Source organism: Colossoma macropomum, unplaced genomic scaffold (genome assembly GCF_904425465.1).
Source record: "Colossoma macropomum unplaced genomic scaffold, Colossoma_macropomum, whole genome shotgun sequence".
In the NCBI taxonomy this organism is placed as follows: Eukaryota; Metazoa; Chordata; class Actinopteri; order Characiformes; family Serrasalmidae; genus Colossoma; species Colossoma macropomum.
This window is the reverse complement of record NW_023494788.1, coordinates 26,820,632-26,848,595: the sequence shown is the minus strand read 5'-3', so window position 1 is coordinate 26,848,595 and position 27,964 is coordinate 26,820,632. Positions and strand designations below refer to the sequence as shown.

The following is a 27,964-nucleotide window of genomic DNA, read 5'->3' as shown; positions in this document are numbered from 1 at the left end:
TGAATCCCCGGTAGGGGGCAGCGTGATCCTGAAACCCGGTCGAAGAGCGTTCGAAGACTTTTAAATTGAAACAGTTGGACTAAACGGCCATTTTGAATTTGCTGTAAGTTTTTTACTGCTCGCTTCACTCCTGGTTTTGCTACATGCTAGCAAGTCGAGTGTAAATGAAAAAACTTTCTATTTGATAAATATGGCGAATTTAGCAGCTGCTGTGGCCGCGGCCGCAGGGAAAGATCCCGCCGTTGATCGCTCTCTGCGTTCAGTCTTCGGTAAAGATCACATTCTCATAATAGAAGTAGCCGCTGTTTCAACATTTTATTTGTTCCACTGAGATTCACACACTGGCTATCTAAGCTAATAATGCCGCCTTACAAGTACGACACTACTGTTAAAATCTGGCTTATGTTTTTATTTTTTTTATTTAGCAACATGCAGCCGTCTTATAACCTAAGTGTCTTCACGTTTGTTGTGTTTCGTTCGAGGATACCCAGCTAGTCTAGCTATAGCTAGAAAGTCAACTCCAAGTGGTTACTACATTAACTATTATTTATCTATAGCTATTGTTGCTTATAAACCTGGAACGTTAGGTTAGCTAACGTAGTTCATTTGTTGTTATATTCGTAATAGTAACCTTGATTCTGTTACTGTTACCATTAAGCAGTAGTGATGTTCATATCCACGCGAAAAACCAGCTAGCTAACGCTCTCACAGTCCAGAACTGGTGATGATGGCCCGCAGTTTCAGAAGCTGATGATGAATTAACGTTAGCTATTTGCGTGATACTGCTTTGGTTCCATTTACTTGTAGCTGTGTGTTAGCTATGTAATGAAGCACTGTTTGAAATCTTGATTCATCTGCACTTGTGTAATAGTGGGAAACATCCCATATGAAGCAACAGAGGAGCAGCTGAAAGACATCTTTTCAGAAGTTGGGCTTGTCGTCAGTTTCAGGTATTCTGGTCACATACAGTATTCTTTATGCACGTAAAAGGAAAATTTGCATAACTAAAACAAAACAAAATTCCTTTGCAGATTGGTGTATGACAGAGAAACTGGAAAACCAAAGGGCTATGGCTTCTGTGAGTACCAGGACCAAGAGACGGCTCTCAGTGCCATGCGTAACCTGAATGGCAGAGAGTTCAGTGGCAGAGCCCTGCGTGTGGACAATGCTGCCAGTGAGAAGAACAAGGAGGAGCTCAAGAGTGAGTACTCCTATTAGAAGAAATATTCGTGTCCTGGACTGACCTGTATTTTGAGTCAGACTGTAAGTTAGTTTTTAGTTAGACGGAAGTGGCATGTTTTTGTAGTTTGTCACTTTTTCTCCTGAGGTTTGGGCACCGGCGCACCAATCATTGAGTCACCATATGGAGACAGCTGCCCAACAGAGGAAGCACCAGAGTCGATCAGCAGAGCTGTGGCCAGCTTGCCCCCTGAACAGATGTTTGAGCTCATGAAACAAATGAAAGTGAGTAGAGGAGAAAGTGAATGTCTGGCAAAAGATAATCATGAAACACCATGACTTGATTTTCCTTTTTGCTCAGTTATAAGAGCCAACCATTATTTGCACTTCAGCCATTGTTTGATTCTACTTTTATCATTTTTAACTCATCAGTTTTTAATGTGGCATTATGTGGAAATGCTCTGTGCCCCAAAATTACAATTTGTAACCAACTTCAACAGAAAAAAAGCATTTTTTTCTATCTTCGATTCATGCAAACCACTTCTAACTTCGCTCCTACTTGATTTTAATAGAACAAACGCAGATGCCTAGTTTTGCTTTTTGACATTGGGCTGGACAACAGCAAATGGGAGACCACCAGAAAAACTAAAGGGCATATCAGTGATGCAGTTTACATTCTGTTACACTGTTTTCAGCATTAGTTTAGAATAATTTAGATTTTTTAACTGTTTTGAAGTTTCTCAGTTGGTATGTATATGCTGAGGTATGTTGCACAAACACTGGTTTCAAATGAATTTATTACTTTCATGTTCTTTGTTCTGCAGCTTTGTGTTCAAAACAGTCCTCAGGAGGCCAGGAACATGCTCTTACAGAATCCCCAGCTAGCCTACGCCTTACTACAGGCCCAGGTCGTCATGAGAATTGTAGACCCTGAGATAGCCCTGGTGAGAATTTTAGGGGCATGAATGATACTGCTGTAGGGGCAGCTTTGTAAACGGGCTCAAACACAGTGGACAGAAAAAGTTTAATTTCAGAAAGAAATAAAATAGAAATATTAAAAGAGTGGTCCACCAAAAAATCAAATTTACGGTTTTCCCTTTTACATTAAGTGTAATCAATCATCCGAGACACGTTTACCTGAAGTTTACCTCTCTAGTTTTTCTCTGTAGTTACAAAGTTAATATAGTGGAAGTCTGTCATATTTTGGGTGACATGGACTCCCATTTTCAGTTACATTATTTTACAAAACTAAAGAAGCAAACATATCTTGGCTGATTCACTACATTTGTCATAAGGGGAAAAACTGTAAATTTGATGTTTTAGGTGAGTTTTTATTTTAAATGCTGCTCAAGTATATTTTTAAATATACACATATGTGTGGTAATAGTAAAGTGTTGTGATTGATGACGATTGTCCTTGTGCCCTTGTTAAGAAAAATTGTACACTGCTTTCAGAAAATGCTTCATCGGCAAGCTGCTGTGCAGCCCATAAACCCAAACAGCCAGGCTGGGCCAGTGCCAGTGTCTAACCAGCCTCTTCCCCAACCTAGTGCTCCTGTGTCCCAGCCACAGCCTATGGTGAGCATTTCCCTCTTTCTAGCACACCACTAAATGTCTTATTGTTGACTTTCCTCAGTCAGCAAGGTTTATTTAACTTTATACACCCACAACAAACTTCAGGAACTGACAATCATTCAAGGGGTCATATTATAGTGGGGGATTTTTATTTGTTTTTTATTTTTTTGCAAACTTTTAACACAATATCAAAACACACCATTTACATTCCAGACCATATATGGAAGATAAAGTGGAAAAAAAAACCTTTTAGAAAAAGAATTGTTTTTGTGATGTCACGAAAACCAATGCATTTGCATACGTCTGCCTGTTTACCAATTTAGCCCCACCTATAACAGGTTAGCCCTGCCTATTTACATTGAGATGATTGACTCACAATACAGGGCAACCAATCAGAACATAAATCGTTTACATGTATGAGTTTTAAAGGCATAGTAACAAAAACAGGCTGTTTAATTCTACAGGAAATGGTCATATAAAATAAAGTATGACTGTGTTGGTACATAAAACCATGCAGATGTTGCAAATGGACCTCAAGGAACAAGTAAAATGCAGAATATTTGACGCTTTAAGAAATGCTGCAACATGTCCTTTTTGGCCATACTTTTGTTGTTAATTTCTGCACAGAGCTTTATAGCAATACGTTACAGTTTTTTGCCTCCTCTTTTTAACCTCATGGCTCACAGCCGGGAATGCATGTGAACGGTGCACCCCAGATGATGCAGCCTGCTCAGATTGGAGGGGGCGTACCAGGACCAATGCCAGGACAGGGCCCAATGCCAGGACAAGGTCCTATGCCAGGACCGGGGCCGCTAGGGCCTGGAGGTAATCTTGGTGATGCGTGTGTGTGTGTGTGTGTGTGTTTGTGTGTCTGTGTGCATGAAATGTGCATGACCAGAGCTGTTTTCCTCTGGTGCCTTCCCTGCAGGTGGGATGCAGCCTCAGATAGGGATGCCGCAAGGAGGCCCTGTTCCTATGGATAGGGGACCAGGTACTGATTTTAGACAGACAGGCTAAGAATAGCACCTCAGGTTTTTGTGCAGCACCTGTAATGTTCCAATCAGTTGTGCTAGAATATTTGTATTAATTCTTGGAATCTGTGGGCACGGTTTAGTGTCATTCCCCACTGTGAAACTGAGTCAAGATGACCATTTATTTCTGTCTTGATATTGATCTTACCTTTTTCTTAATTCTACGTTGTTTCCTCAGTATTGTCTGAACTTCAAATGTAGTACATTTCTGTTAAAGACTGGCATAAATGTCAGATAATTATACTCTTACTGGCAACGTTTCCGTCATTATCAATTACCCCCTGTTAACATTGGCCCATGATAAGGACTTGTGGTGTAGAATTGCTCCTCAGTAGTGACTGCAAGGGATTCTGTGTACTTTCTCAGTCCTCTTTCCTGTTCCCTTTACTTAATGCTGACCCAGGAAACCTTCAGGACTCTCCTGTAGGATCATCTGGGCAGGCAGCTATCGAGCGGCCGCAAGGTATCACTAGTTCACCTTGATGTGCTCGGAGATAAGCTTTGTGGGCTATGTTTTACTCGTAGCTGCATTTCTAATCTCTCGGAGAAGCTCTCTTGCATGAAACCATTTCATTGTGTGGCGTCTTTAAATATTAGTACTTTTTCTCCATGCAAATTTGAGTTTCTCTCTCTAGTGTTTTGATAGTTGGTTATTGTCTAAAACAAGACCTGTTTGAGTTTTTTTTCTCTTTCGCTCTCTCTCTAGCTGTCTATATCAGTTTGTAAAAATGAAACGATAACCTATTCACTTAAGCTTTTTTCCATGTCTTAGCAAAGCATTAGACTATGATTGACGGTGCAAGTGAATAGTAATAACAAAGGAAAGGTTCTGACATTTCAACATGAATTCACATTGTGTTCATGATACTCTTGCCAGACAAGCTCTAGCGTTAAGGAATGAGGTTCACAAATGCATCATTATGTACACAAGAAGAGTTGCTCAATCTTACTGACACTTCAGTACTTTTATGTCTGTGTTATTACACGTTTTTTCCATTTGGCCCAGGTGCGCTACATCACTTCTGAGATGTCCTTTTCAAGGTGAAATATTACTTTTTTAAGAACAGTTTTTCAACTGTCTTTTTTATTATAGTGCCCATGGTAGACCCACGGGCTCCTATGCGAGGGGCTCCACCGGGGCCACAAGGGATTCCCCCAAGAGGCCTCCTGGGTGATGGCCCTAATGACCCACGAGGCGGATCGCTGGTCAATGTCACTGGAGACGTCGTAGAACCAGGGTAAGTACAGCATAGACACTGATGTTAGACGAGAGGGCCTGGCTCGCAATCTCTGATATAGTTCATCCCAAAGGTGTTCAATAGGGTTGACTACCAGATAGAGAAGCGTGATTCGTCATTCCACAGAATATGTTTCCACTGCTCCAGAGTCCAGTGGCAGCATGCTTTACCCCACTCCACCTGATGCTTGGCATTGTGCTTGTTGATGTAAGGCTTGCATGTAGCTGCTTGGACAAAGAAACCCATGCCATTAAGCTACCAACGCAGTTTTAATGCCAGACAAGATTTAAAACTCTGCAGTTATTGAGTCAGCAGAAGGTTGGCGACTTTTATGCACTATGTGCCTCAGCACTTGGCGACCATGCTCTGTAACTGTACGTGGTCTAGCACTTCGTGGCCAGGTTGCTTTGGTTTCTAAACTCTTCTATGACTCTTCATGGTCATGGATCATGGAATATCTAAGAGGGAAGAAATTGTGAACTGACTTTTTGCACTGACAGTGGCATCCTGTAACAATACCATGCTCAAATTCAGTGCGCTTCTTAGAACAACCTGTTCTTCTGCAATTTTTGTTTGTAAAAGTAGATTACATGTCTGTGTGCCCTTTTTTTTTAAATGGCAATGGGACTCAATGAAACACCTAATTCAATGATTAAGAGGAGTGTCTTAGAACTGTTGTCCATATAGTGTATAGAAAGTGTGTTGGGATCTTGTGACTGATCAGTATTTCTGTCTTAATTTCATTATTATTTGTACATAATCTGTTTGTTTTTATTTTCAGTCGTGGTTATATTGGAGGCCCTCCACCACACCAGGGTCCCCCCATGCACATGGCCCCTCCAGACATGCGTGGGCCCCATGATATGAGAGGAGCTCCCATGATGGTAGAGCCCAGAGGTCCTATAATGGAGCAGCGTGGCCCGCCCATGGACTCTAGAGGTGACTACAGTACTAGGCAAATATTTAGATGCACTTGATTGAATGGCTGTTTTGTTGGGAGGGTTTATCATGTTCAGAATCTCTTGCAATGGGATGCAACAAATGTCCTGTCTCGCTAGCCATCAGAATAGATTGGCTGGGCCATAAAATTACAACATTTTACAATAGCATTATTGTCATTGTCCAAAATGGATTCTGGTCACCATTTCCTGTAACACCAACATGCAACATGTATCTCAACACACTGCCTCTGCATTATTTCATCTGAAAAGTTGTATTTCATCTCAAATGTCCGATTTCTGCTGCTGGTGTTACTGATGTTTTTGAAACCTGTGCAATGGAAGACGTGCTTTCTCCTGATATTCTCACTTTCAACTTTCAAGTTTTTTGAGACTTTAAGATTATGTGCATAACAGATCCCACAACAAGATAACAAGACATAACTGTTCATGCTGAGAACAATGTTTGAACGAAACAATTCATTCCTTTTAAGAAAATATCAGGTAAAAAATAGATTTCTGTTGAGAAGCCATTTTGAACTCATGGCGTGTCTTCATGTACTGCATGCAAAAAATTAGATATTTGTTGAAATCTAGGAAATTTCCAAGATTAAAGATTTCACACAGTGATTAAAACTGCATTCTCCAATTAATTCTCTATTAATGCGAAATGAGATGCTACTCATAGTGTCATATTTATACGAAGTTAATATATATGTTCAGTCTAGTAATTGTTTTTAAAAAAAACAGTTAAACTCAATGTCTAAGATGTAGTTTTGACCCTGATGGGTTAAACTTTACTTATTCATATTAAAAATTCATATTTAGACCACAGTTTTGTAGTTTTGCATGAATTAAAGTGAAACCATTTGCATTTTTTTCCTGTGGAAAATGTGATCCACAAGGCTTTTGGTAAGTTGGCACAGAATAACCCACAATTTTAAAGACATAATACCCCATAATCCTGAATTTTGCTTTTATTTTTTTTATTTTTTATTTTTTGGAAATACAGCACCTATACCTCAAGGCCGCGATCCTCGGGCTGTAGACACTCGGGGTCCTGTGGCAGGCCAGAGGGTTCCTGTAGCAAGTGGAATGCCAGGACCTCCTCACGCAATGGGATCAAGTGCGCCTCCACCTGCTCGACCTGTATGTCCTAAACTGTTCCATTTATTCTGTACATTTAATGCGTTTTGATTTCTTTGTGAAAACTCAGTGCATAGTAAGACGAAAACAAAAATTATATAATCTCTTCACCAGGGCCCTTCATCTGATGTGACATCGCAAGATCACGAAAAGGTAGATCTAGCAAATCATCCTCTGAACATGCATCACATATTTCATATTAAAAAAAAAGGAGGTTAGTTACGAATGTGTAAAACTAGACAAAGTGACTTGACAAAGTGTAGACAGGGTGTCTGGGTCAGGAATGTGTTCTCTTTTGCAGCTTTGTTTAGATAATGCATTGAGTTACACAATCTCTCTCTTTCAACAAACAGATGATTGTCTCTATCTGCTGCTTTGAAAGCTGTATTTTTTATCACTTGTTTAATTGATTGGCAACATTCAGTGTGTCTTTGTTTTGTTCAGGCTGCACTGATTATGCAGGTGCTACAGCTAACTCCAGAGCAGATTGCCATGCTGCCACCTGAGCAGAGACAGAGTATCCTCATCCTGAAAGAGCAGATCCAGAAGACTGCTGGTGCACCATGAAGATTCCATGCATGCCGTGAGTGTCTTTCTTTTCTCTGAAATTTGACTATTCTTAGTATTTGCATTTGTGATTAGGAGTCGGCTTACATGTTGCAAGGTTACATGTTGGCTGTCTTGCTCCCTTCAGGGCCAACTTTCCCTGTCTTTCTGTTTCTTCTTCTCGTTCTCCCCCTCACTGTTTCTCTTTTTTGCTGGCTTTAAAGAAAGAACTTTGAGGGGCGGAGCTAAGGCAGAGCTAAGGCAGAGCTAAGGCGGGGAAAAGGTTTTGGTTGGTTTGTTAGGTTACCTATAATGAATATGCAATTTCTTTGAATGCTGCTCAAGTGTCACATAATCCTTTGGAGATTCTGAGTGTGGTTACACTTAAGTAAAAGAAGCATGCAATTTCACATATAAAACGTTATTGTTTCCATAGTGACTATTGCAAATGACTATGGAGCTTACAGATCATTATCCCTTAACGTAAACCATGATATGGTTACATACAATAAGTTGAATCCTTAACCATTCTAGTCATATAAGAAGTAGGAGCTACTTGGACAAAAGAATTAAATTGTTAAGACAATTTCGATGTTATACGTCACATTACTATTTCTAAACAATGCTTACATGAACGGTTACATAATAACTCAGAGTAAAATAAGTGAGTACGTAATCATCAATAATTCTGTAGATATGTTGGGAGAAGCTCTATGATTAAAGTGTACATAGTCACACAAGCTACAAACTTTAGAATCCTACTTCTAATAACACTACAAGAAGACTTGCAAGAAAAGCAGATACATAAGATTAACAGTGATCACGAAATACATGGGTTGTTTCTCAAACAAAAGAAAAAGAAAAATTATTATATAATGGGTGAAATGAATATAGTTGTGAATGATCAAAGATCAATACAATAACCTAGATCAGTGAGGAAGGGTTACAATCCAAGAATCAAAATAACTACTAGAATATAAAAGAACATAGTGAAGAAAGTTAGGTATTAATTCCCTTTGGCAGGGATTAATCAATTCACGCCTGACAAGGCAACATGTTAACAGTAACAGAGTTCTTCACAGTTTGATAAAGGAAAGGCATTTGATTGATACTTGATTAAAGATCACATTGTGAATAATTTTGCCAGAAAGCAGGGCTCTCAGGAGCCTAGCCTCTGCACAGACCCCAAATTTATGATACTGAAGGAATGCACTTAAGAGTATCTGGCCACACCGAGGGGTCTGCTCAGGGATCCGTGAGGTCTCAACAGTCCCCTCACCCAGAGTTGATTGGTGGGCCATCTTTGGCCTTTGTTTAGGTTAGACGTCTCTCTTTGTGGGTGAAGGTGAGATGTATGGGTGTGAGAGAGAGAGGGAAAGGAATTTTCAGAAGTCCCGATTTATCAGTGGGGGGGCAGCAAATGGGCTGTGAGACGTGTCTTTAGCAGTCAGCCATAAATTTACTATTGGTCCTTCTAAACATCCTGCCGCATGCAGATGCAGATCTGACTTTGCTCAAAAAGTTCTGATCCGTTTATGAATTAAAACAGCAAAGCACGCTACACTCTTTATTCTTATTTTAGTAACCCACTCTTTCTTTCAACCATTCTTCCTTGCAGAACGCTTCTAGTTCTATGATGTTCTTGGGCTGTCTTGCATGCACATGTTTCACACATTTTCAATGATGTTCAAGTCAGGAGACTGTGAGGGCCAAAATTCCTTGAAGTAGTGGATGGTGGATTTTGAGGTCATTATCCTGTTGTAGAAGCCAGCTTCTTTTCAGCTGCGGTCACTTGACTAACTTGACTGATTTGTCCAGAATTTTCTAATATTTAGTGGAATCCATTCTTCTACCTACCTATGCAATATTGTTGTTTTGCATACTTCAGATGTCTTTTATGGTGCGATCACAGGTAAGGTTTCTTTCTGATGACTCTTTAATGCAGCCGTTGTGGAAGTAGTGCTGCACAGTAGGATAATGCGACACCACTCCATTGTCAGCTAAACCTTTCTGCAGGTTGTTTGCTGTCATATTGGGGGTTTTGCTTTGCCTGTTTGGCCAGCATATAAGCAATTTTATCTCAGAGTGCTCTTGGTCTACAAGATCGTGCCTTGACTTTTACAGTTCTCTTGACCTGCCATTTTGTAATGACATTTTGGACAGTGGAAGCTGAAAGCTGTTTGCTTCTTATCACTTTAAAAATCAACAAATTATGTAAATTAGCCAGGGGTGCTTAAACTTTTGCATACAACTGTACATATAATTTAGGCATACCAGTGTATTTCTACATGTTGGGATAGTTCTGAATTAAAGTGCAACTGTACATTGACTTATTTTGTCTTTTTTTTTTTATAGGATTTATTGGAAACACACAGCCCATGCCCCTGTTTTTGTTTTTGTGTGGATCAGCGAGGAAACCCCACATTCAGTTTTGAAACTGGTTTTCATCATCTCTTGTTGAGAATGACTATGGCAACAGTGTTGACTTGACTTTGAAGGCAAACTGACTTGTGTGTGATCTCACTGGAAAATGGCAAAAAAAACAACATGACCAGACTTTGTTCATTTCATTTTTGTCAAATCTTTATTGTCTGTCTGAATATTTCTTTTCAATAAAAAGAAAAAAATATCTGTATTGTCAGAACGCTTTTTCAAACACAGGATTACAAAATCAAATTCCATCAAACAATAAGAGAAAATAACACTGAGCAAGTGGTTTATCTAGAGCGATTGGCCTGGCTGCAATGAAAAGCCACTTGGTTTCCAGGAAACTTTTTCTTCCCTATGCATATCCTGGTACACCTTTTCTGAGAAGCCTAGGTAAAGACACAGTGCCAAGACACAGGAACTTATGATTCAACAGGACTTCCTATACAAAGCAACCTACTTAAATATGGTAAAGGGGCAAGCCACGTGTTCAGTTTCACAAAAAAAGGAAATTGTCATAAAGCTAAAGATGATTCATCAGTAACAAGGTAGGAAGCCACACCCAGATTAAAGAAAATCACTCCCACAGTATATGGCATTAAAGCCTGATTTACAGTCAGTGTGGAGTGTGCCTGTGGGCTTCTGTCTGCCTTTCAAAAACTGCAAACATGCAATCATCCCAGAAATGGGATAATTCAATACATAGTATAGCATATATAGTGTCAATAGTATGTTGCTACAGAGTACCATGAAATATTTTACACTGATGGTTATCACTACTACAAACAGCTGGCCCCTGCACAAACCTACAGTCTTGCTGTAGCTAAACCTCATGCCACACAGAGTGCAGCGACAATAAATCAGGCTCCAATCAGATATAGATACAGAGATTTTGTACATATATACACACCCTTATACACAGTTTTCTGGAAGAGGTAGTGTTAATTACTTCAGGCCTCCACACCCATGCAGGCAGCAATACAAAAACCGTCATATTGTCAAACTGACATTGCATAAGCTCATAACAGAAAGTGCAAAGACCAGAGAAGTTTTTCCCTCAAGTTAAGATGTTAGCTCAAATCTGCTCAAAAGTTCTCTTTGTTGAAGTAAAATTTGGTCTTCCGAGGATCCACGTCTGAATATTTCACACATTTCTTTTCCAAATCTTTCGCTAAGGAAGCCGGGCCACACAGGAACGTGCCAACCACTGACCTGTAGATATAGATTATGAATTACATATTTCTGTATGTGGTTAAACACAGGTGACATGAGCATGTTTGGAACAAGTTTTGAACTTACGATGGGTTCTCTTGACGAACTTGCTCAAATTCTTTCTCCCAGTTGGGCCTCCCATAGTGAGTCTTCTGCTTTAGTCCAGTGATAACATCAGTATCTTTATCAAAATGTACCATCACATGAGCTGCCTGTAAACACAAGATAAGCACACACAAACATACAACAACTGTTATCACAGCCATTACACAGTTGTATTAATTTAAAGGTCAGAACAAAACATTTCCAAAACTTCACAGGAGAGGGGAAAATGTCCCTAGTTTTTAATGTAATCGAATGTAATGAGATTATTTTCCAAGTAATTGAAATTGGACCATTTCTGTTGGTCCATCATGAACATTTTTGATACAATGTGAAGCATACCTGACATTTTCAGATCATTTAAAACTCACAATAATGGAAATACAATGTTTTATTCCAACAGCAAATGTATGTAGCTGTTCAAGTAGTTTGCATTACAGAATGTACAGGAAACCTACATGAGTATGGTCCCAACCAGTGAGGAAGAGTTTATATGTTAGAAAGTCTTTCAAGCCTCTCTCCTCCATTTCTTTCTCAAGCACCTGAAGCAGGTCTGCAAACCACTCAAAGGCATGTGTCTCTCTGCACAACCAGTAGAAGTAAATCTGTGTAGAAAATCAAATGTAAAATGAAACTGAGAAATGCCTTGCTGACATTGATCTGCTGTCTCAAGCAGCCAGAAATTAAAACCTTTTCTGGCCTGAAAAACAATACAAACACTGTGGTCTAGAGGACTTGCTTGTTTGGCAAGATTTTGCATACTCACCTTTCTTGTATGCAGTTTGGGGTTGGAATCTTTAAACTTATACCAGATGGACTTCAGGATGGAGGCAAATGGGGTCACTCCAATCCCAGCGCCCACTAGCATGCTGACCTCATAGTCAAACACATCTTCACTGGCGGTCCCAAATGGACCATCCACACCAATTCTGAATGGAAATCAGAAATCAGACTATTAGTCTTTCCCTGTTGTGATGCAGTACTATTGTATTGACTGTGATAAGGTCATATTTGTCACTACATTCATAATAACTTACTTTGGTCCTTGACTCCCTTCTGGTAGGTTTTCCACCATCTTGATGAGTTTCTCAGTCCAGTCACCAGCTTGTCGAATGTGAATGGTGAAAAAATCTTCCTCAGGGGCTGATGTCATTGTAAATGGGTGCCACTCCAGTTGAGAGATTTCTGGACAGTTCAAAAAGACATACTGGCCAACATCCATTTTAAAACCAGACTTCACCAACTGTAGCTCCAGGACTCTGGATGGATGCATCACAATCTAGGAGGCGTAAATGAGATTCATTGTTACCGTAAAATACTTGACAAAAACATTACTTCCCCTCCTCTGCATCAGCGAAGGCTTACCTTTTTGTATCGCACAGTCTGCAAGTAGCGGATAAAGCGTAGCAATCTCTCACATATGTAGATTACCATAGGACCAATCACCCACATCCAGGTCTATGAAAGGACATTCAACACATAGGATTATGCAACAGACCTACAACAATGAACAGAAATTGATACATTTGGTATGCACATTCTTATAATTCTTTAACTCTTACCTGAGGAAACCCTCCAGCAAACTGAGGAATCGGACATTCTGGAATCTCACCCCATTTGTCTGGATGATCTTTGCAAAAGGTCGTATTATGAGGAGGGTTAGTGGGCAGCTGGCCTCGCACAATGCGCCTGCATCAGAAGCAAATGGCATCTTCATCAATGTTCTTTGCAGAAATATACAATATCGCTGCTGTGGGAACAAAACCTTGTATCTCCAAAAAGGTAACTTTAGAGAAGGAGAAAACATTCTTAAATTTTAGAAGAAAGTAAATGGGAAAAATATTTTTCCTAGTAATTTTGGACCTTTTCTGATGGTCTGTACATCATAAAATTTTGAAACATCATAAAGAGCAATTGCCCTTCTCAAATTATGTCAAATTTTTTTTAAATGATGATACAACGATTTGTCCCGCCAGCAACATAATATTTCTTTGAGCAATGTCAGTGTTTGCTCTGAATGCCTTACCCTGCACCATGAAAGACGAGGCCTGCAAAGAAGATGATGAAGAGGTGATGGGTGTACCAGAAGACCTCGAAGTAACTTCGCCGAATGACTTCCATTGAGGACGTAATCATGAGGATGAGAGCGAGGGTGATTACAACTCCCGTAAGGCCAGCAATGGTGGTGAACGCAAATATGGTTGGAGTCTGGGATACAAACGTATTAGTGCCATCAGTGTGGTGCCTTCATGTGTTGAAATAGCACGTAAATTACTCTGTAAACTAATTAAATGTGTTTGAAATGAGAAACATACAGAATATACAGAAACCAACAACTTTTAAAGTGGTGGAACTCACCGTAGAGTCAGACGGGACAGGATTCAGGAAAGTAGTGTGATCGTCTTCCTCATCTTCAAGCTTGGAGAGATTACCAGGGAGAGGACCATATCGTCCATGTCGACTGTTGATGTACCATTCCACATTAAGCAAATGGGCAACAGTGTGAACAGCTAGACAGTGGGGGGGAAAAAGAGAACGGACTAAGCGAAATGGGACCACAGTGTCATCCAGCTCCATGTGTGAGAAGGTGGATGCAAGGTTTGTTGGTGTTATACAGAGAGTTGGTTGTGAGAAATAGGACTAAACTTTCACTGGGGTGGTAACCTCAAGGGTTCGTCTTACCTTTAGTTACAGAATATAACTGTACCATTTTTTAGTAACACTGACACTGTACACCCCACGTGACTCCAGGCTTTTTTAAAGTGAAAATGGGAAAATGAATGTAGTACCTTTAAAACTCATTTAAAGTGCACAAATGACCTTTAAGGGGCCCATTTCTTACATTTGCTGTGTTTTTTTTCTAAGAGGTCTGCTTATGACATTTTATGAACAGAACAGGCTGTTTTTGTTACTCTTTAAGACTGATACATGTAAATGAGCTGCGTTTCGATGGGTTGCCCTGTATTGTACCTCATTCAATATGCAGTCCAGGCTGAGACACTAATTATAACTTCTTGCAAAAGTGGGTGTGCTAATCTGCTGTAGGCTGAATAGGTGGCAATATTTAAATGTATTGGTTTTCATGACTTCACAAAAAATGAATTCAAAACAGGCTATTTTGGCAGCCTAGTTTCTATAGACGACATGGTACACGTAACATACTACATTAAACTCACATTAAAAAAAAAAAATGAAAAAAAATAGTTTTCCATGATCCGGGCCCTCTAGGACGACTGTTGTACATTGGGGGTAGATGTACATTGTTTTTACTTTGTTGAACAAAAATCTATTGAACAGTCTACAGAATTTTCACTACCAGATCTTCTTACTCTAAAGGTGATATGGCCATCTGAGGGAATTTACTGATTAAATAAAGAAGTCTCACAAGCCTTATATAAGTCCATTTTTTTAAAAAAGCCCACTGTCAGTAAATAATTAGCTATTCACTGAAAAAGAATTCATTGTCCTCTTCCCGTATTGCATGTGTTGACATTGTTTACGCAGTCTTTTTTGGAAACTGATAACTGTGTAGAGTAAACTTCCGCGGATGAAGAAACTGCTTTACTTTGGTGTCAATTCTATGATTTGCAAGGTGATTTATCAGGTAAATGCTTATCTCTATGAATGTCTCAATAATCAGTGCCATTTCCTGTCTGTTATCTAGCTAGGACACTTTTATATAGCTTACCGGTCATTAAGGCAATCATGTAGGCAACCAGCTTGTGGAATGTGAGGTTTTTGTCCAACTGTTTCCGCATAGTTCGTCCACAGCACTGAAATGTGAACAAAAGCAAAAAGCAAAAAAAGCAACAAAAAAAAAGGTCACAGACTGCACTCTCTGTTATCTTTTAAACAGAACAATGTGCTCATGCACCTGTATGCACACAGTCACAAACCCCACACCCACATACTTGTTTTCCCAACTCACCACGAATGAGCCACGGAGCAGAGACAGAAGGTTGCGGCATACTGGCAGGAGGATGAGCATGCAGTTAAAGTTGAGAACTGCAGCAGGAGCTCTGGCCCAGGCGAGTGCGGACTGGAAGCCAAAAACACATCCATTTGTTGTTTTAATGTACATTTAATTTAATTAATTTAAGTGATTTAATTAATTCAAGTATTTCTGTGTCTGTAACTTTCTCCTGTCTTTTCTACCATAACAACATGAGCTAAATAAACTAATAAACAGTAAAGCAGGGGTTCCCAATTACCCCCTCCACACTATGTTTGGCTATGTTTTGGGGCTTTCCATCATCTAGCGCCTCTGACTAAACTCAGTAGCTAATTAACAAGACATTTTATGACATTTTTTAAAACAATATATTAAAAACTCAGCAAATAAATAGAAATTGTGCATTTACATTTGAAAAAAGCTGAAAATCATTTGTAGGGTTGAAGAATCGAAACTTAACACATTAAAATGCATTTTATATCTTAATTTTACACCTTAAAATGCACACATTAAAGAGTTCATTTTTAAACAAGATACAGGACATTGTTTTATCAGCAGGACTGTGGTGACTCTCACCCCTAGTAGCTGACGAGTGTAGAAGAACTGAGGGCCCAAGTCGTAGAACAAATAGAAACGCACAAACAAGAAGATATTGATGCCCATCCAGACCACCTAAAAACAACATTAACATTTTATACAACCGTGTATTGTTATAAATCAAACAAAAAGTAAGGGCAGTTCATTTTGTTTATGCTGAAAACGTGCAAGCTTTTACCTTTAGCAAGGTTTAAGTATTTATGACACAAACTATAGTGTTGCATAAACTTGAGCTTATACATTATTTCATGAATTAAGTTTTACAACATTGCCATAACTGTAGTGATCACAAACTCAGATGTAAAAAGAAACCTTTTTGAATATGAGTTTTCAGAGTTACGTACTTTCAGGATAGTTTGGAGTAAAAGTTACTGAGCAGTAAATAACTACTAACTACTGACTACTAAACATACTGAGACACTTAATCACGGTTAGCATCCCTAAAAGAAAGTCTTCCGTGTTTAACTTATATAACATGTGAATAGGTTGTTTGAAAACAATATCTGAAGAAAAAAAAAAACAGCTAATAAACAGAGATCAACTAACCCCCGGGAATTCTGGGTGACTTTGGCCGATAGTTTTATTTATTTTGCAAGTGCACTTGTATTTTCAACCAGACAGTACAAACAACTTGGATTAAGTGTTAGCAACTACTGTCAAGAAATGACGCAGTTATAACTGGATTGTCAGAGCTTTCAAAAACAAAAACACACAATATTCTAAAGGCTAATGTACATTAATCAAAAACAGAAACAAAAACTGCCTTTTTGAAATGTATTTGATAAATATATTTAAGTATATTTCTGTATGGGTTCCTAAAGTAACGCATTTGTAGGCTAAATATTTAATCATGAATAAAAAGTGGCTTATTTCCATTTATTCTTACCAAAATAAAGGATTCCAGTCCATGGTTTATGATCCAGTTCCCCATCTTGGCTCACGACTCCGTTCTGGTAGAATTTCTCCAGCGTGTGAGTTTTATACTGAGCCCGTCACCTCAGACTCCGCCCCCTTCTTTACACAGGCACAAGGAAACTGCCCAGTCAAAAATAACCAAATACAGGAAACTCTCATAAGGAAAAACTCTGGTGTAGAAGTCGCTGGCTCGAGTCATGTATTGTATAAACGTGATATCTTTCAGGTAATCTAGTTGAAGGAAACTGTGAAAGGCACAGCTTTAACTTGACCCGAGAAAAATGAGTACTCAGTTTATCAAGATACAGCCATCCACACTGGCTTACATCCTGATCAGAGCTCTCGCACAATGGTGGAAATGACTATTAATAATAACTCTGGAGTCAGACGTTCGATGTATTTTATTCATATTATATTTAAGATACAGTCAGTAGATTGGAGGCACATCATTCAGGCACAAGAAAACAACCAACCAAACAAAAAAATGTAGCAAATTAAGACATTCTTCCTTTTTTGGCTATTAAAAATCAAAGTCATTAATTTCAATGTTTTTTTCTGATTATGTGTTCTGCAGGAAATCAACAGCCATTTAAAACTACTGTGTCACGCTCAACAGAGCTTCATTGTTTGAGTTCCTCTACATGTTAAAGGAAATTAAATTCAAAGGAGGATTCACAACTTCTCAGATATGCAAGTTTCAAAGTGCACTTGAGGGAAACGAACCACTGGATCATCTACGCTTTGGCTTGCCTGTTACGCTTGCCCTACAAGACAGTACAGCAGGACATCCCTAAATTAACAGGTTTTTCCATTCAGAGTCAGACACTTGGCATTTTGCCCACACACCTGGGCAACACTTTGGTGGACTACGCCATTCTGAATGCTGCTTTTGTGAACCATCTCTGGATAACTGAACAAAGGACATTCCTAGGTGTCTAGCAGCCTATCAATCAATGACCTCCTTTCATTTGCACACCCATGCAGTAAAGTCTAAAATTAGAGTACTGTCACTTTTTTATGGTGCAATTCCAAACCCTCATGCTAAAAATACTGAAATTACACAAGAATTTTTCATATAATGCAGCATTTTTAGTGTAGTTGATCACCTGATCTTCATTAAACAAAACAAAACAGTCCTGAGCATTGATTGATGCAAAAATGCTAGACTTGGCCCTAAATGTGACCAAAGGAATAACATGGTCAAGCTGCCTCCGTAGTGTCATCCAGAATATCTGTTTCTCGTTCCCCCAGCTGGGCGGTGAGGTCCGGGGGTTGTGAGTCCTCTGGAACTAGTACACCATCGTCCTGAGGCTGCGATTGGACTTTCTTCTGGCAGCATACGCAGCGCAAGCAGTCCTCCACATTGTGTTTGAAGAGCTTACGGGCTGGGTGGCAGAACTGATAGAAAAGGAGCATGAAGAGCACTGCCAGGCCATAGCAAACGATCAGCTGCACCACCAACAGCGGTACACACACATACACATAGAAGTCCGACTGAAATGAAAACCACAAGATGATAAGCACTACGTTTTCAAAGAAGCGAAATGTGTAATAGATGGCCAGGTGGCTCCAGCGAGGCTGCTTCTCGATGAGGTCGTGATCAGCCAGGTTCAGCTGCACAGCTGACCAGCAAAAGATGTTGATGCACGCATAGAGGAGTGTGACCATGCAGAGCACCACTGTGGTGCCCAGCTTGCTGAAGTTCTTCTCAATATTCTCAGGCATGGAGGCCTTCCTGGCCCAGAACTCCACCCAGGGCTGGAAGAAGAAGATGAACAGGTTGGCCAGCCCCACTGGGATCACCCAGAAGGTGAGGGCAGTGCTGAATAGCACCAGGGAGGCGATACGGGTGGTAATCTCCAAGCCACGCCACAGCACCATGCAGAGGTAGGCGGCAGGCTTCAGCCGCACCTTGTATTCATCGTACCGGATCTGAATGGCCAGCACACTGCAGACCAGTGCCCCATAAATGATTGATATCAAGGAGATGACCATCAAGACAACTGGAAAAACAAATGTGAGATGCTTGTGTTAAGAAATAAACATACAGCATTTTACTATGAATGCACAATGATATCGGAATCATATTGCTATCGGCAGATAATTGCATAAACAAAAATTATCTGCATCAGCATCAATCAATACTTCATTATGTTAAAGCAAGTGTTCTGGTAAAAGCATATAACAAATCTATGAGACGGTTGGGGGCTTTGAGAAGAAATCAGGAACCAAACTTATGTTCTTAATAACAAGCTCACACATATCAACCACTTCTTTGAAAAACAGGCATACTTGGTGCTTATTACTGTATTTGTGTTTATTTGCACTTATTATTTGGCATATGGTGATTTTACATGCAAAAACACTTACTGCCAATGGTTTTTAATAATGTGCTTAGGTGCTTAACAACTCTGCACAGGATTTTATGTATATGAAAAACAAAATATCGTCACTTATCCACAATTCCAATATCGGTACATCCCTACATTCACATACAACAAGTTGTGTGTGTGTGTGTGTGTGTATATATATATATATATATATATATATATATATATATATATATATATATATATATATACACACACACACACACACACACACACACACTGTGTAGTTATATGATTACTGAGTGACTGTTGCTATGCTATCCTCAGGCACCCTCTACCCACCCATCAGCAGAACCACCATAAGACCACATTTAACCAGTTGGGAAGTGGACCATTCTCAACACAGCAGTGACATAAACAATAGTATGCCGGATGCTGTGCTTGTATGAGTGAATCAGAAGCAGTGCTGCTGGGTTTTTATTTTATTTATTTATTTTTAACACACCTTAGTGTTACTGTTGGTGGGGTGTTTATCCTGCACAAACAGGGTAAGCGTGTCCAAAGTGGCTAGCAATGTATATAATGTTTTAAAACCCAAACAACACCTCTGTTCGTGATACAACCATACCAGTGTCACGTCACTACCATGTTGACGTCACTGCAGCGGTGAGAATGGTTCACCACCCATATAATATGTGGTCTGTGGAGGTCTTATAGTTTCCACTGATTGACAGAGTAGAGAGTAACTGATGTGCAGCAACAGATGGACTGCAGTCAGTAATTGTATACCTTAAAAGAGTACCTATATAGTAAGTGAACCTGATAAAATGGCAAATGAGTGGTGGTACAAGGTAAGTGTACCTAGCAAACTGGAAATACAGTATTTTGTTACACCATTTTGTATATGAATTAAATGCATTGCTCAGCTTCTCACCTCTGGTGGAAAGGGGGTACTTCTCCTGAATGGCAGCATATAACTGTAGCGTTAGCTGTGGGGTGGAGCCAAGAAAAGCCTGGATGACAGCCGTACGCTTGAAGGCATTGCGGTGGACAGCCAGCTTGCGCTCAGAGTGTCCAATCTCCCATTCCATAGGGGAGCCGACAGCTTTGCCATTTTTCAGCTTTCGCTTCCTTGTGATTGTGACATATGGCTCTTCCTTTCTGCCAGCCTTACAGTAAATTACCAAAGCTTCTACACACCTGTAGGGTAAGAAGACAGAAGAGAAGAGTCCAGTCAAAGGTGCAACTCATAGTTGAAAGGCCAGTAAGAGATCAGAGACCACTGGTGCATGACAGCCAATAGTTTTCAAATAAAATTACAAAAACATATTACGATATATTTTCAAGTGACCTTCAAATTAACAGCTTGAAAACATGGACTATGAAAGGTTCAGTTAGAAACAAAACAAGAGGCTTTGTTATTTTTTTTTATTTAATTGCAAAGATAAAGCTAAAAAGACATTTATGTGGAACATGTAGAGCAAACTAAAATGTGACACCGCAATAATGCTATTGTAGTCATTACTTTTTACCTCCACAAGAGGGCCCCAGTGTGCAAGAAATATTCCAGCTTGATTTACCATTCCTATTTACTGAAACACAAGAAGGGCGTACTCTTGTTCCATGGAACACCATGCTTTTGCAATGTCATTTACAGGGAGGCGTCACTCTAGTAGCACATAAATGCTAGACACACAGAGGAGAGCTCACACAGAGCATAGGTTAGCCAAACAGTTGAACTACAGTGGTTCAACAGTGTTCTGAATGGACTAGGCCTAATGAAAGGACAAAACATTCCAGTGTTGGTTTCACTCTGCAGCTGCACTATGGTGACATCACACGGCTGCACTGTTGGTGAACTGGCCAACCCACAGGCAGAGTAAGCACTTCAACACTCAGTTGATGTTGTCTCAGCTGCTGCAAGACAGTATCACTCTGCTTCGGCTACACATAAAAGTGCATGACTCAAGGAAGCTGAGGGCGGGGCAGCCGTTCAGCTCTTTCTTCAGAAGCTTCTTATCTTTATGCATGCAGAATCATTTCGGCTCACGGCCGACCATTTTCAAAAGGGTGGAATCCTGGTCACAAGCATAAAATGCAGAGTGTGCTTCAAGCAACTCTGACAACCTAATCTGCTGAGAATGCAGCTGGAGATAGTCCAGTTCAAGCTCAGTAAAAAGCTTGGACAAATGTACTGCCTCAGCTGTGAATGAAAACAATGAGTTTAGAACAAAAGTTTAGAAACCTGAGTGGTAAACCAAAAAGGCTTAACAGCAGGCCTCACATATTGACCTAAAAAGCACCGAGGTCTGTTTTGCACAAAACACAATGACAAGACAGTGTTGTAGGAACTATGAGCACCATGTGTATTAAGAACATTGGGCCTCATTTGTCAATATCTTCCAAAGCTTTTTTTTCTTAAATTTGTTCTTGAGAAAGGTCGTAAAAAGTCTACGTCAGATTCATGACGTGTTCTTAAACCACAGAACTGTCCACACCTTTGTGCTCTTGAGTGTGTGTAGATTTCATTCTTACCCTTAACAAATCCCAAATAAGAAAACATTGGGGAATGTCAAAATCTTCATAAAAACTGCATAAGTGGGCTTTATAAGAAGAAATTTCTTCTTAAAAATAGTTGGTAAATGAGGCCCACTGCTTTTTCCTTCAAAAGTACTGGAATATAATCAATAGGGCGGTCTCAATTACGACATAAATACCAGATCACAATTATTTAATTATTTTAAATTATTTTCCACAACTGTCAAGCATTTCACAATCACATTGTATCACAAAATGTGAAATGGGTGCCTTTCATAAGCTGCCTTGAATTAAGTACATGTAAAAGAAAGCAGGGAACACATTCCCAAGGACAAGATATTGGACTTCTGAAAAAAGCTAGCTTCTCTTCAAACCTCATAGGCAGATTGAGGCACACATGCACACACCACATGTTTTGTGCTGTAAGAGAGAGGAGACCAGCTTGGCTGAGAGAGACTAAGAAATGCTCATTCCTGAAAACAAACCATAAATCCTTATGGGATTTCACAGCAGCTCTAAATGCAAGGTTCTAGTTTTCTCTGGCCAGTTTCCAATGGCTACAGCAAGTTCTGATATTTTCATACGTCCTTTTGCTAGATCAGTCCTCACTGCTTTATATAAAAAAAAAGAAGAAAAGTGGTATAATCCCAGTCACAATAACATCATGGAAAACATCTTCAGATGCTGGGAAAAATATATAACGTACACTGTATTTCAGTTTACAAACGACATCTAGGGAATCTGAGTAAAAATATGACTACAGAGGAAAAGGTATTCGTAATCTGAAAAAGCAAGTCTATGTCTGTTCTGCACAGCTATACACCCTTGCCCAGAGGTTCCAGGGTAAACCAGAGACAGGACGTTACTGTGAATCACACAGTCGTGGAGATGACTGTAACGACAAGCTCTAATCTCTGCAACTCAAAAAGGTGTCATATTCAGGCCACTGCAAGAGGTTATTGTCAGGTGTGGAGCAGAAATACAGCAGCGTGATCATCAGCATTGTAATCATAAGCTGTAGGGTAGATGAGTCATACCCATCAGAACAGACAGCAGGAGATCTCAAATTAGATCACATTCTTGATAATCACATTTCAGCGCTTTGTGGGGAAATAACACAAATGTGCAGGGGATGGACAAAATCATGGAACTACATATGATATGGAGGGCATGTTTTTCAAGTAAACAATACTGTGTACGCAACCCTTAATTTGAGGAATGATGGAAGATGATGAGCAATGGATGCCCAAATTGTAGCCTGCAGCTGAACCTTTAAATGTGTTTCAAGAAAGGAAAAGCTGCTTTTGGGATGAGAAACAGCAGCAGAAAAATCAACTTTCAAGGTTTATAGCTGCATGGGTGAAAATCTCTTTCTTCTTGATGGGTTCTTTGTCTGAGGAAGCCAAACGAGTTCGTAAAATAACATTGGCTGCTCTCAGTTGGTTTGTTCTGCTCATTCTGAAGAATTTAGAATATTCAATGTGTATAAATAAACAGCCCACTAAGAGACACTGAGACACCCTTGTATATAATTGCCAGTCCAACAGCCAATTAATGACACAGTCATACCATTGGTCGTGTTTTAATCTTATCCACCCCATACTGCTCAATAGTTTTCTAATCAGTGCATGGTGTAACCAAACTTTATATAGCTACAGTACCAATTTGTCCACATAATGTAATCAAAAAATATTAAGCCAAATTGAAACAACCCATGTGGTTAACACAGGAAGATCAGCATTGACACAGCATTTCCTGTAGACAATGACATCTCCACGCAGACTCATGGGACTGTATTTATAGAGCTCTCATCGTTGAACTCTGGCCCTTCTCTGCTCGGCACATTCAAATGACTAGTCTGCAGCAGTACTATACACAGAAGCTGCCTGGCCTGCAGGTCTCAACACACAAGCCTTTAATGCAGCATTCCTCTCACAGGGCTTAGACCCTCCAAAACCCCCAACAGACACAAAGGAAACAACTTCTGAAGACCTTAGCTAAAATTTTAAAACATTACATGCAACTGTTGTCATGGTATTATACTCACTAATAAATTGTCCTCGCTAATTAATTGAGACAATCAAAAACGTAGCTGCCTCGTGTCATAAAAGGCTTTTGTTTCTGTGTTTATGTTCATTGGATTTCAAACATAACCAGTAAAAATTCCCCAGGGAATGCTGACAAAAGAGCGTTTGAATATCTACCTAGACTACGCCTTGCAACCAAGCTCTCAGCCTGAAAAAAGAGTCACGTCTGTTTGTTTAACAATGTGCAGTGTAGAATTATGAAAGACTGAAACCATAAAAACAGGTTTTACCAAAAAAGGAAGAAAGAAAGAAAAAGAATACTTCAATAGTGAAAATCCAGAATTTACTTTAGTTCAGCTTGCTTTGGGTGTGACTAAACAGTCACATACAAGACATGTTGTAATAAAGTGAACCAAAAAAACTTAAAAAGGACTGCAGGGAGCTAGGACTCATACTGGAAGTGCATATGATACAGATGATAATCAAGCGATATCATTGTCAAAAACATGATGCATCAACATCAAGTGACCTGATGTCAGTGTGTTAGTGGTCTACTTGTCCTCATTTACTCTGTGAGACAAACAGTGAGAGGAAATGCATTACTTCACTTCACACAGGGCATTCCTTACAGGGTGACACGGGTAATAGACACGCATTTGCGAGATTACTGAACAGCCCAGTCTACTAAAAATAATTTGGAAACAGAATCAACTACAAAGACAACTGTAACCCAAGCTTTTTATGCTCGTGTAGGCATGTTTTGGCAAAGGCAGCCACAATTAGGCATTATGGTTCACACTTACAGCTACAGTTAAAGAGGTGCTGCCCTACTTGGGTGTATGTCACAAAAGAAAGATCTCACAGTTAGCAAGACTTAAAGGGGGATTCCACCGATTTTTCAAAGTTTTGCATAATACAGTGCTTGGTATGTAAATAAAGTATATCAGAGTGGACTGAAATGGTACATTGTAGAGAAACTTACCGACTGATTTCTTTACAGTGGTGTTGAGGAACCAGGGCTTACAATGTCTACAACACAAATATAGCCATTTAATTCACTATCCAACACCACCAGTGAACTGAGTTTTTGTATTCAATGCTGGTGATGATAAAATAGTGGTAAATCTGATAACATCTATTTTCTATGAGGACTATTTTGCCTCAGAAAACCCTGCATGTACCTCTCCACCATGAATAGATTTTAAAAATATGCTTTGGACAAAAACTACCATAAAACAATGTCTCATGCACCCGGAAGCCTATTCATAAACATTCCATGTAAGACCATTCTGTGAAGGAGCTTTTAGAGGCTGGTTCCTATCACCAGCACTGTGAACAATTCTGACTCAGTAAGCTTCTCTAACAAAACATTTCGCAGCAAACCACTCCGAATGATTCTGTTTACATCTGAACCATTTAATTACGCAGGAATTTAGATAGTACATAAAACGTTTCTATTGGACTTAGGATGGTAAGAGGAACTAGGGATGCACAATAATATCAGAATCATATCCATATTGTCAGATAACGGCTTAAAATCAACATCAGACAGATGTTTAGATTTGACTTATATTTATATATAGGGATGTAGTGTACTCTTGAAGTGCAGAATGTTTAGGTGATATTGGGTGACTGTGCTAAAATGTTACATTTCTCCATAAAGCTGATCCAGACAGACAAGTCCCAGTTTCTACATTTAATAAATCGTTATGCATCGGTAACTGCACTGGCAGAAATGTGAAGGTCAACAATTTAATATTGGTATAGGCCACAATTTACATATTGCTGCATCGCTACAAGGAACTTTTTATATTTGACATCCGATGGTATAAGGAACATTCCCACCGGACGTTTATGGTACAGGGAACGCTCCTACTGGATACAGAATGGTATAAGGAACGTTCATACGAGCAAACTTCACTTCTGGCCAAAGATATCCAACTCAGACAAATTATCCAGGTATCCAACTGGAAAGTGCTGGCCCAAAAGATCCAAAAGTCCATCGTGAAATACCCTTAGTAAAGACAGGCCTTTTCTGATTGAAGGTTGAGCAAGCCCGTCCTGCTAGAAAAATCAGCATAGAGAATGCAGTGTTTTGGGTGCTGGTATGATGGTCAACCAGCATGACCAAGCTGGGTGACCAGCTTAGCCAGCACCACACTGGCATAAACCACCTTAAACCAGCATGGACTACATGCTAGTCTAAACTGTTGTTTTCAGCAAGGTAGTTTGGGTGTTAAAATGTGCCAATATTGTGCTTGTGTAGCTGACCAACCTGATAAGCGGTCCCAACAGAAGCAGATGCATAAACAGCACCAGCGGCCTGTCTCTCCCTAGATCCCGGTGGACGAAGGTAAGGGTCAACTGAGTGAGCACGGAGGGCACCAGGATGAAGGTGATGGTCAAGCCCAGCCATATCTTGTCGCCGTTGTTGTGGTAGATGCTGCAGAGCACGGCGGCGCAGATGAACTCTGCGCAGTAGAGGACGGTGGCCCACAGCACGCTGAGAGGCGGCGTGACTCTGCTGTGGTTGATGACCAGCACCACGTCACCGTTCTCGCCGGACGCCACGGCGCCCTGCGGCAGCTCCGTAATGCCGCTGTCCACCACAGCCTCGTCCATCATCTCACCCCCACGGCTCCACAGCGTCGACCTGTTGGTCATCCGGGTTAGTCTTCATGGCAGGCGGTCGTCTGGCCCTGCTTTAAACACAACAATTAAAAACGACAAACAAGCAACACTGAAGCTCGCTCGAAAGTTTGCTAACTCCAGCTGAAACGATCGCTGTTGTTGACACTGCCCGAGTCACTGATTTGGCTCATGTGGCTTTGATGTCTGTAATATTTTAACGATTTTACATACCTTCTTTCGCTGCTTTTATAGAACAAAGCTTAACAGAGAGCTGAGCTGACCTGTCTGCATGTTTTGAGCCACGATCACCCCCACTGGCCGCTGAAATAAAGAACCCCACCACCCACCTCCAAGTTGGTGGTCGAGCCAAAGCAAGCAGACGGCTAGCTCACCATACTACTCTAAACAGTGCCAAAAATCACCCGAAACGTGTTTTTTTGGTGTCTCATAACTTCATTCGAGGTTACTTGGCACGATGCCCCGATTCAAACGTACTAAACTAAAGTAAACAGTGCAGTGAAGAAGAGTCTCACCAGCATTCCAGCAGCAGCTGCGCAGAAATCCGGCTCTGCAGCTCTGAGTCTGATCAACAGAGCCAGGTGTGTCCCAACATGCAGTTTTACTGACAGTGCTGCTGCTCTGCTTTGCCTTCCCACGGGTCCTAGTGCATGCCGGACGTACAGGCAAATCGAGTAGAACATACGCTCGCTTTTTGACTGGTCTCCTGCTTACTTTGACCTTATTAGTTCATGTCTCTGGTCATATTACGCATGATTCATCATATATCATTCAACAGCCAGATCTCCTGTTTTCCTGTAATCTTCTTTTGCCCGCCTCTAAAACGTCTTCTTTGATTTTTGATGTTGATTTTTAGCGCTCTCTTCCTTTGTGTTGCAAGTTAGGTTGGAGCAAAAAATCTGGACCGTCTGGGATTCCCAGAGAACCAGTTAGGGAACCACTGCTCTATGCCTATGTTGTTGACGTCACCAAAGTGTGCTTTATGAGGAGGACACTTGGGCCCAATCCCATTTCATCTTTTTACCCCTACCCCTTGTTTTCGAGTGTCACCCTAACCCCTTTGAACTGAGTTACAAGGGGTAGTGGTTGAAATCTTGCCCTACGAAATGGGACAACCCTCAAATTAAAATAAAAAATATATAAACATCGCTTCATTAACAGGCTACTAGCAGTGCTCTGTAGGCGACCCAGCCCGTCTTCAGTGATAGCGGAGAAGGGAAAAGTTCAGCAAACTCGCTGCTGGACTTTAGTTACATTTAGGGCATCATATGCTTTCAAACAGGGGGTATAAGACAATTATTTATTATCCCCCCACCCCTAATCCTTTGGTGATACGAAGCTGAAGTCAGCTATTCGCCAGCTTCTTGTTCTAATTTCCCCGTTCCACCTTAAAAGGAGCAGCAGTTACATTCTGGCTCTTCAGGCGTAAACATTGCTGGACTATTTAAGGTGGAACGGGAAAGTTAGCTAGCTAGCTACCGAAACATAAGCATGCTATTAGCGATTTTTATGCTTGTTATGAAGAAAACGACCATAATACATTGAAACGACATTAAACTAAGA

At 40.2% G+C, this 27,964-nt stretch overlaps 3 protein-coding genes across 8 annotated transcripts; 1 reads left to right on the top strand and 2 right to left on the bottom strand.

The window, feature by feature from the left end:
* The first annotated feature begins 73 nt into the window (after positions 1-73).
* cstf2 (cleavage stimulation factor, 3' pre-RNA, subunit 2) lies at positions 74-10,281 on the top strand. 3 transcript variants are annotated; one of them, XM_036568951.1, is made up of 15 exons: positions 74-269; positions 872-950; positions 1,032-1,201; positions 1,328-1,464; positions 2,004-2,123; positions 2,634-2,756; positions 3,440-3,578; positions 3,682-3,744; positions 4,188-4,247; positions 4,878-5,022; positions 5,804-5,961; positions 6,973-7,109; positions 7,221-7,259; positions 7,551-7,689; positions 10,008-10,281. In XM_036568951.1, the coding sequence occupies exons 1-14, from the start codon at positions 191-193 to the stop codon at positions 7,671-7,673; spliced, it is 1,572 nt and encodes a 523-aa protein (XP_036424844.1). In that variant the 5' UTR covers positions 74-190; the 3' UTR covers positions 7,674-7,689; positions 10,008-10,281. The 3 variants fall into 3 exon arrangements, with proteins under 3 accessions (XP_036424844.1, XP_036424845.1, XP_036424846.1); XM_036568952.1 differs by lacking the exon at positions 4,188-4,247 and having other exon boundaries at positions 75-269; XM_036568953.1 differs by lacking the exons at positions 3,682-3,744; positions 4,188-4,247 and having other exon boundaries at positions 76-269.
* nox1 (NADPH oxidase 1) lies at positions 10,214-16,894 on the bottom strand. The gene is made up of 13 exons (XM_036568950.1): positions 16,829-16,894; positions 15,922-16,017; positions 15,322-15,432; positions 15,082-15,166; positions 13,752-13,903; positions 13,420-13,601; positions 12,956-13,082; positions 12,759-12,851; positions 12,431-12,672; positions 12,160-12,322; positions 11,852-11,998; positions 11,379-11,503; positions 10,214-11,291 (listed from the first exon to the last, which is right to left on the bottom strand). The coding sequence occupies exons 1-13, from the start codon at positions 16,871-16,873 to the stop codon at positions 11,165-11,167; spliced, it is 1,695 nt and encodes a 564-aa protein (XP_036424843.1). The 5' UTR covers positions 16,874-16,894; the 3' UTR covers positions 10,214-11,164.
* Positions 16,895-17,240: 346 nt separating this feature from the next.
* Positions 17,241-27,052, bottom strand: xkrx (XK related X-linked). Of its 4 annotated transcripts, none has more exons than XM_036568947.1 (4): positions 26,917-27,052; positions 26,028-26,454; positions 20,122-20,387; positions 17,241-18,860 (listed from the first exon to the last, which is right to left on the bottom strand). In XM_036568947.1, the coding sequence occupies exons 2-4, from the start codon at positions 26,414-26,416 to the stop codon at positions 18,058-18,060; spliced, it is 1,458 nt and encodes a 485-aa protein (XP_036424840.1). In that variant the 5' UTR covers positions 26,417-26,454; positions 26,917-27,052; the 3' UTR covers positions 17,241-18,057. The 4 variants fall into 4 exon arrangements, with proteins under 4 accessions (XP_036424840.1, XP_036424839.1, XP_036424841.1 ...); XM_036568946.1 differs by having other exon boundaries at positions 26,028-26,451; positions 26,917-27,050; XM_036568948.1 differs by lacking the exon at positions 26,917-27,052 and adding an exon at positions 26,615-26,900 and having other exon boundaries at positions 26,028-26,451.
* Between the last annotated feature and the right edge of the window lie 912 nt (positions 27,053-27,964).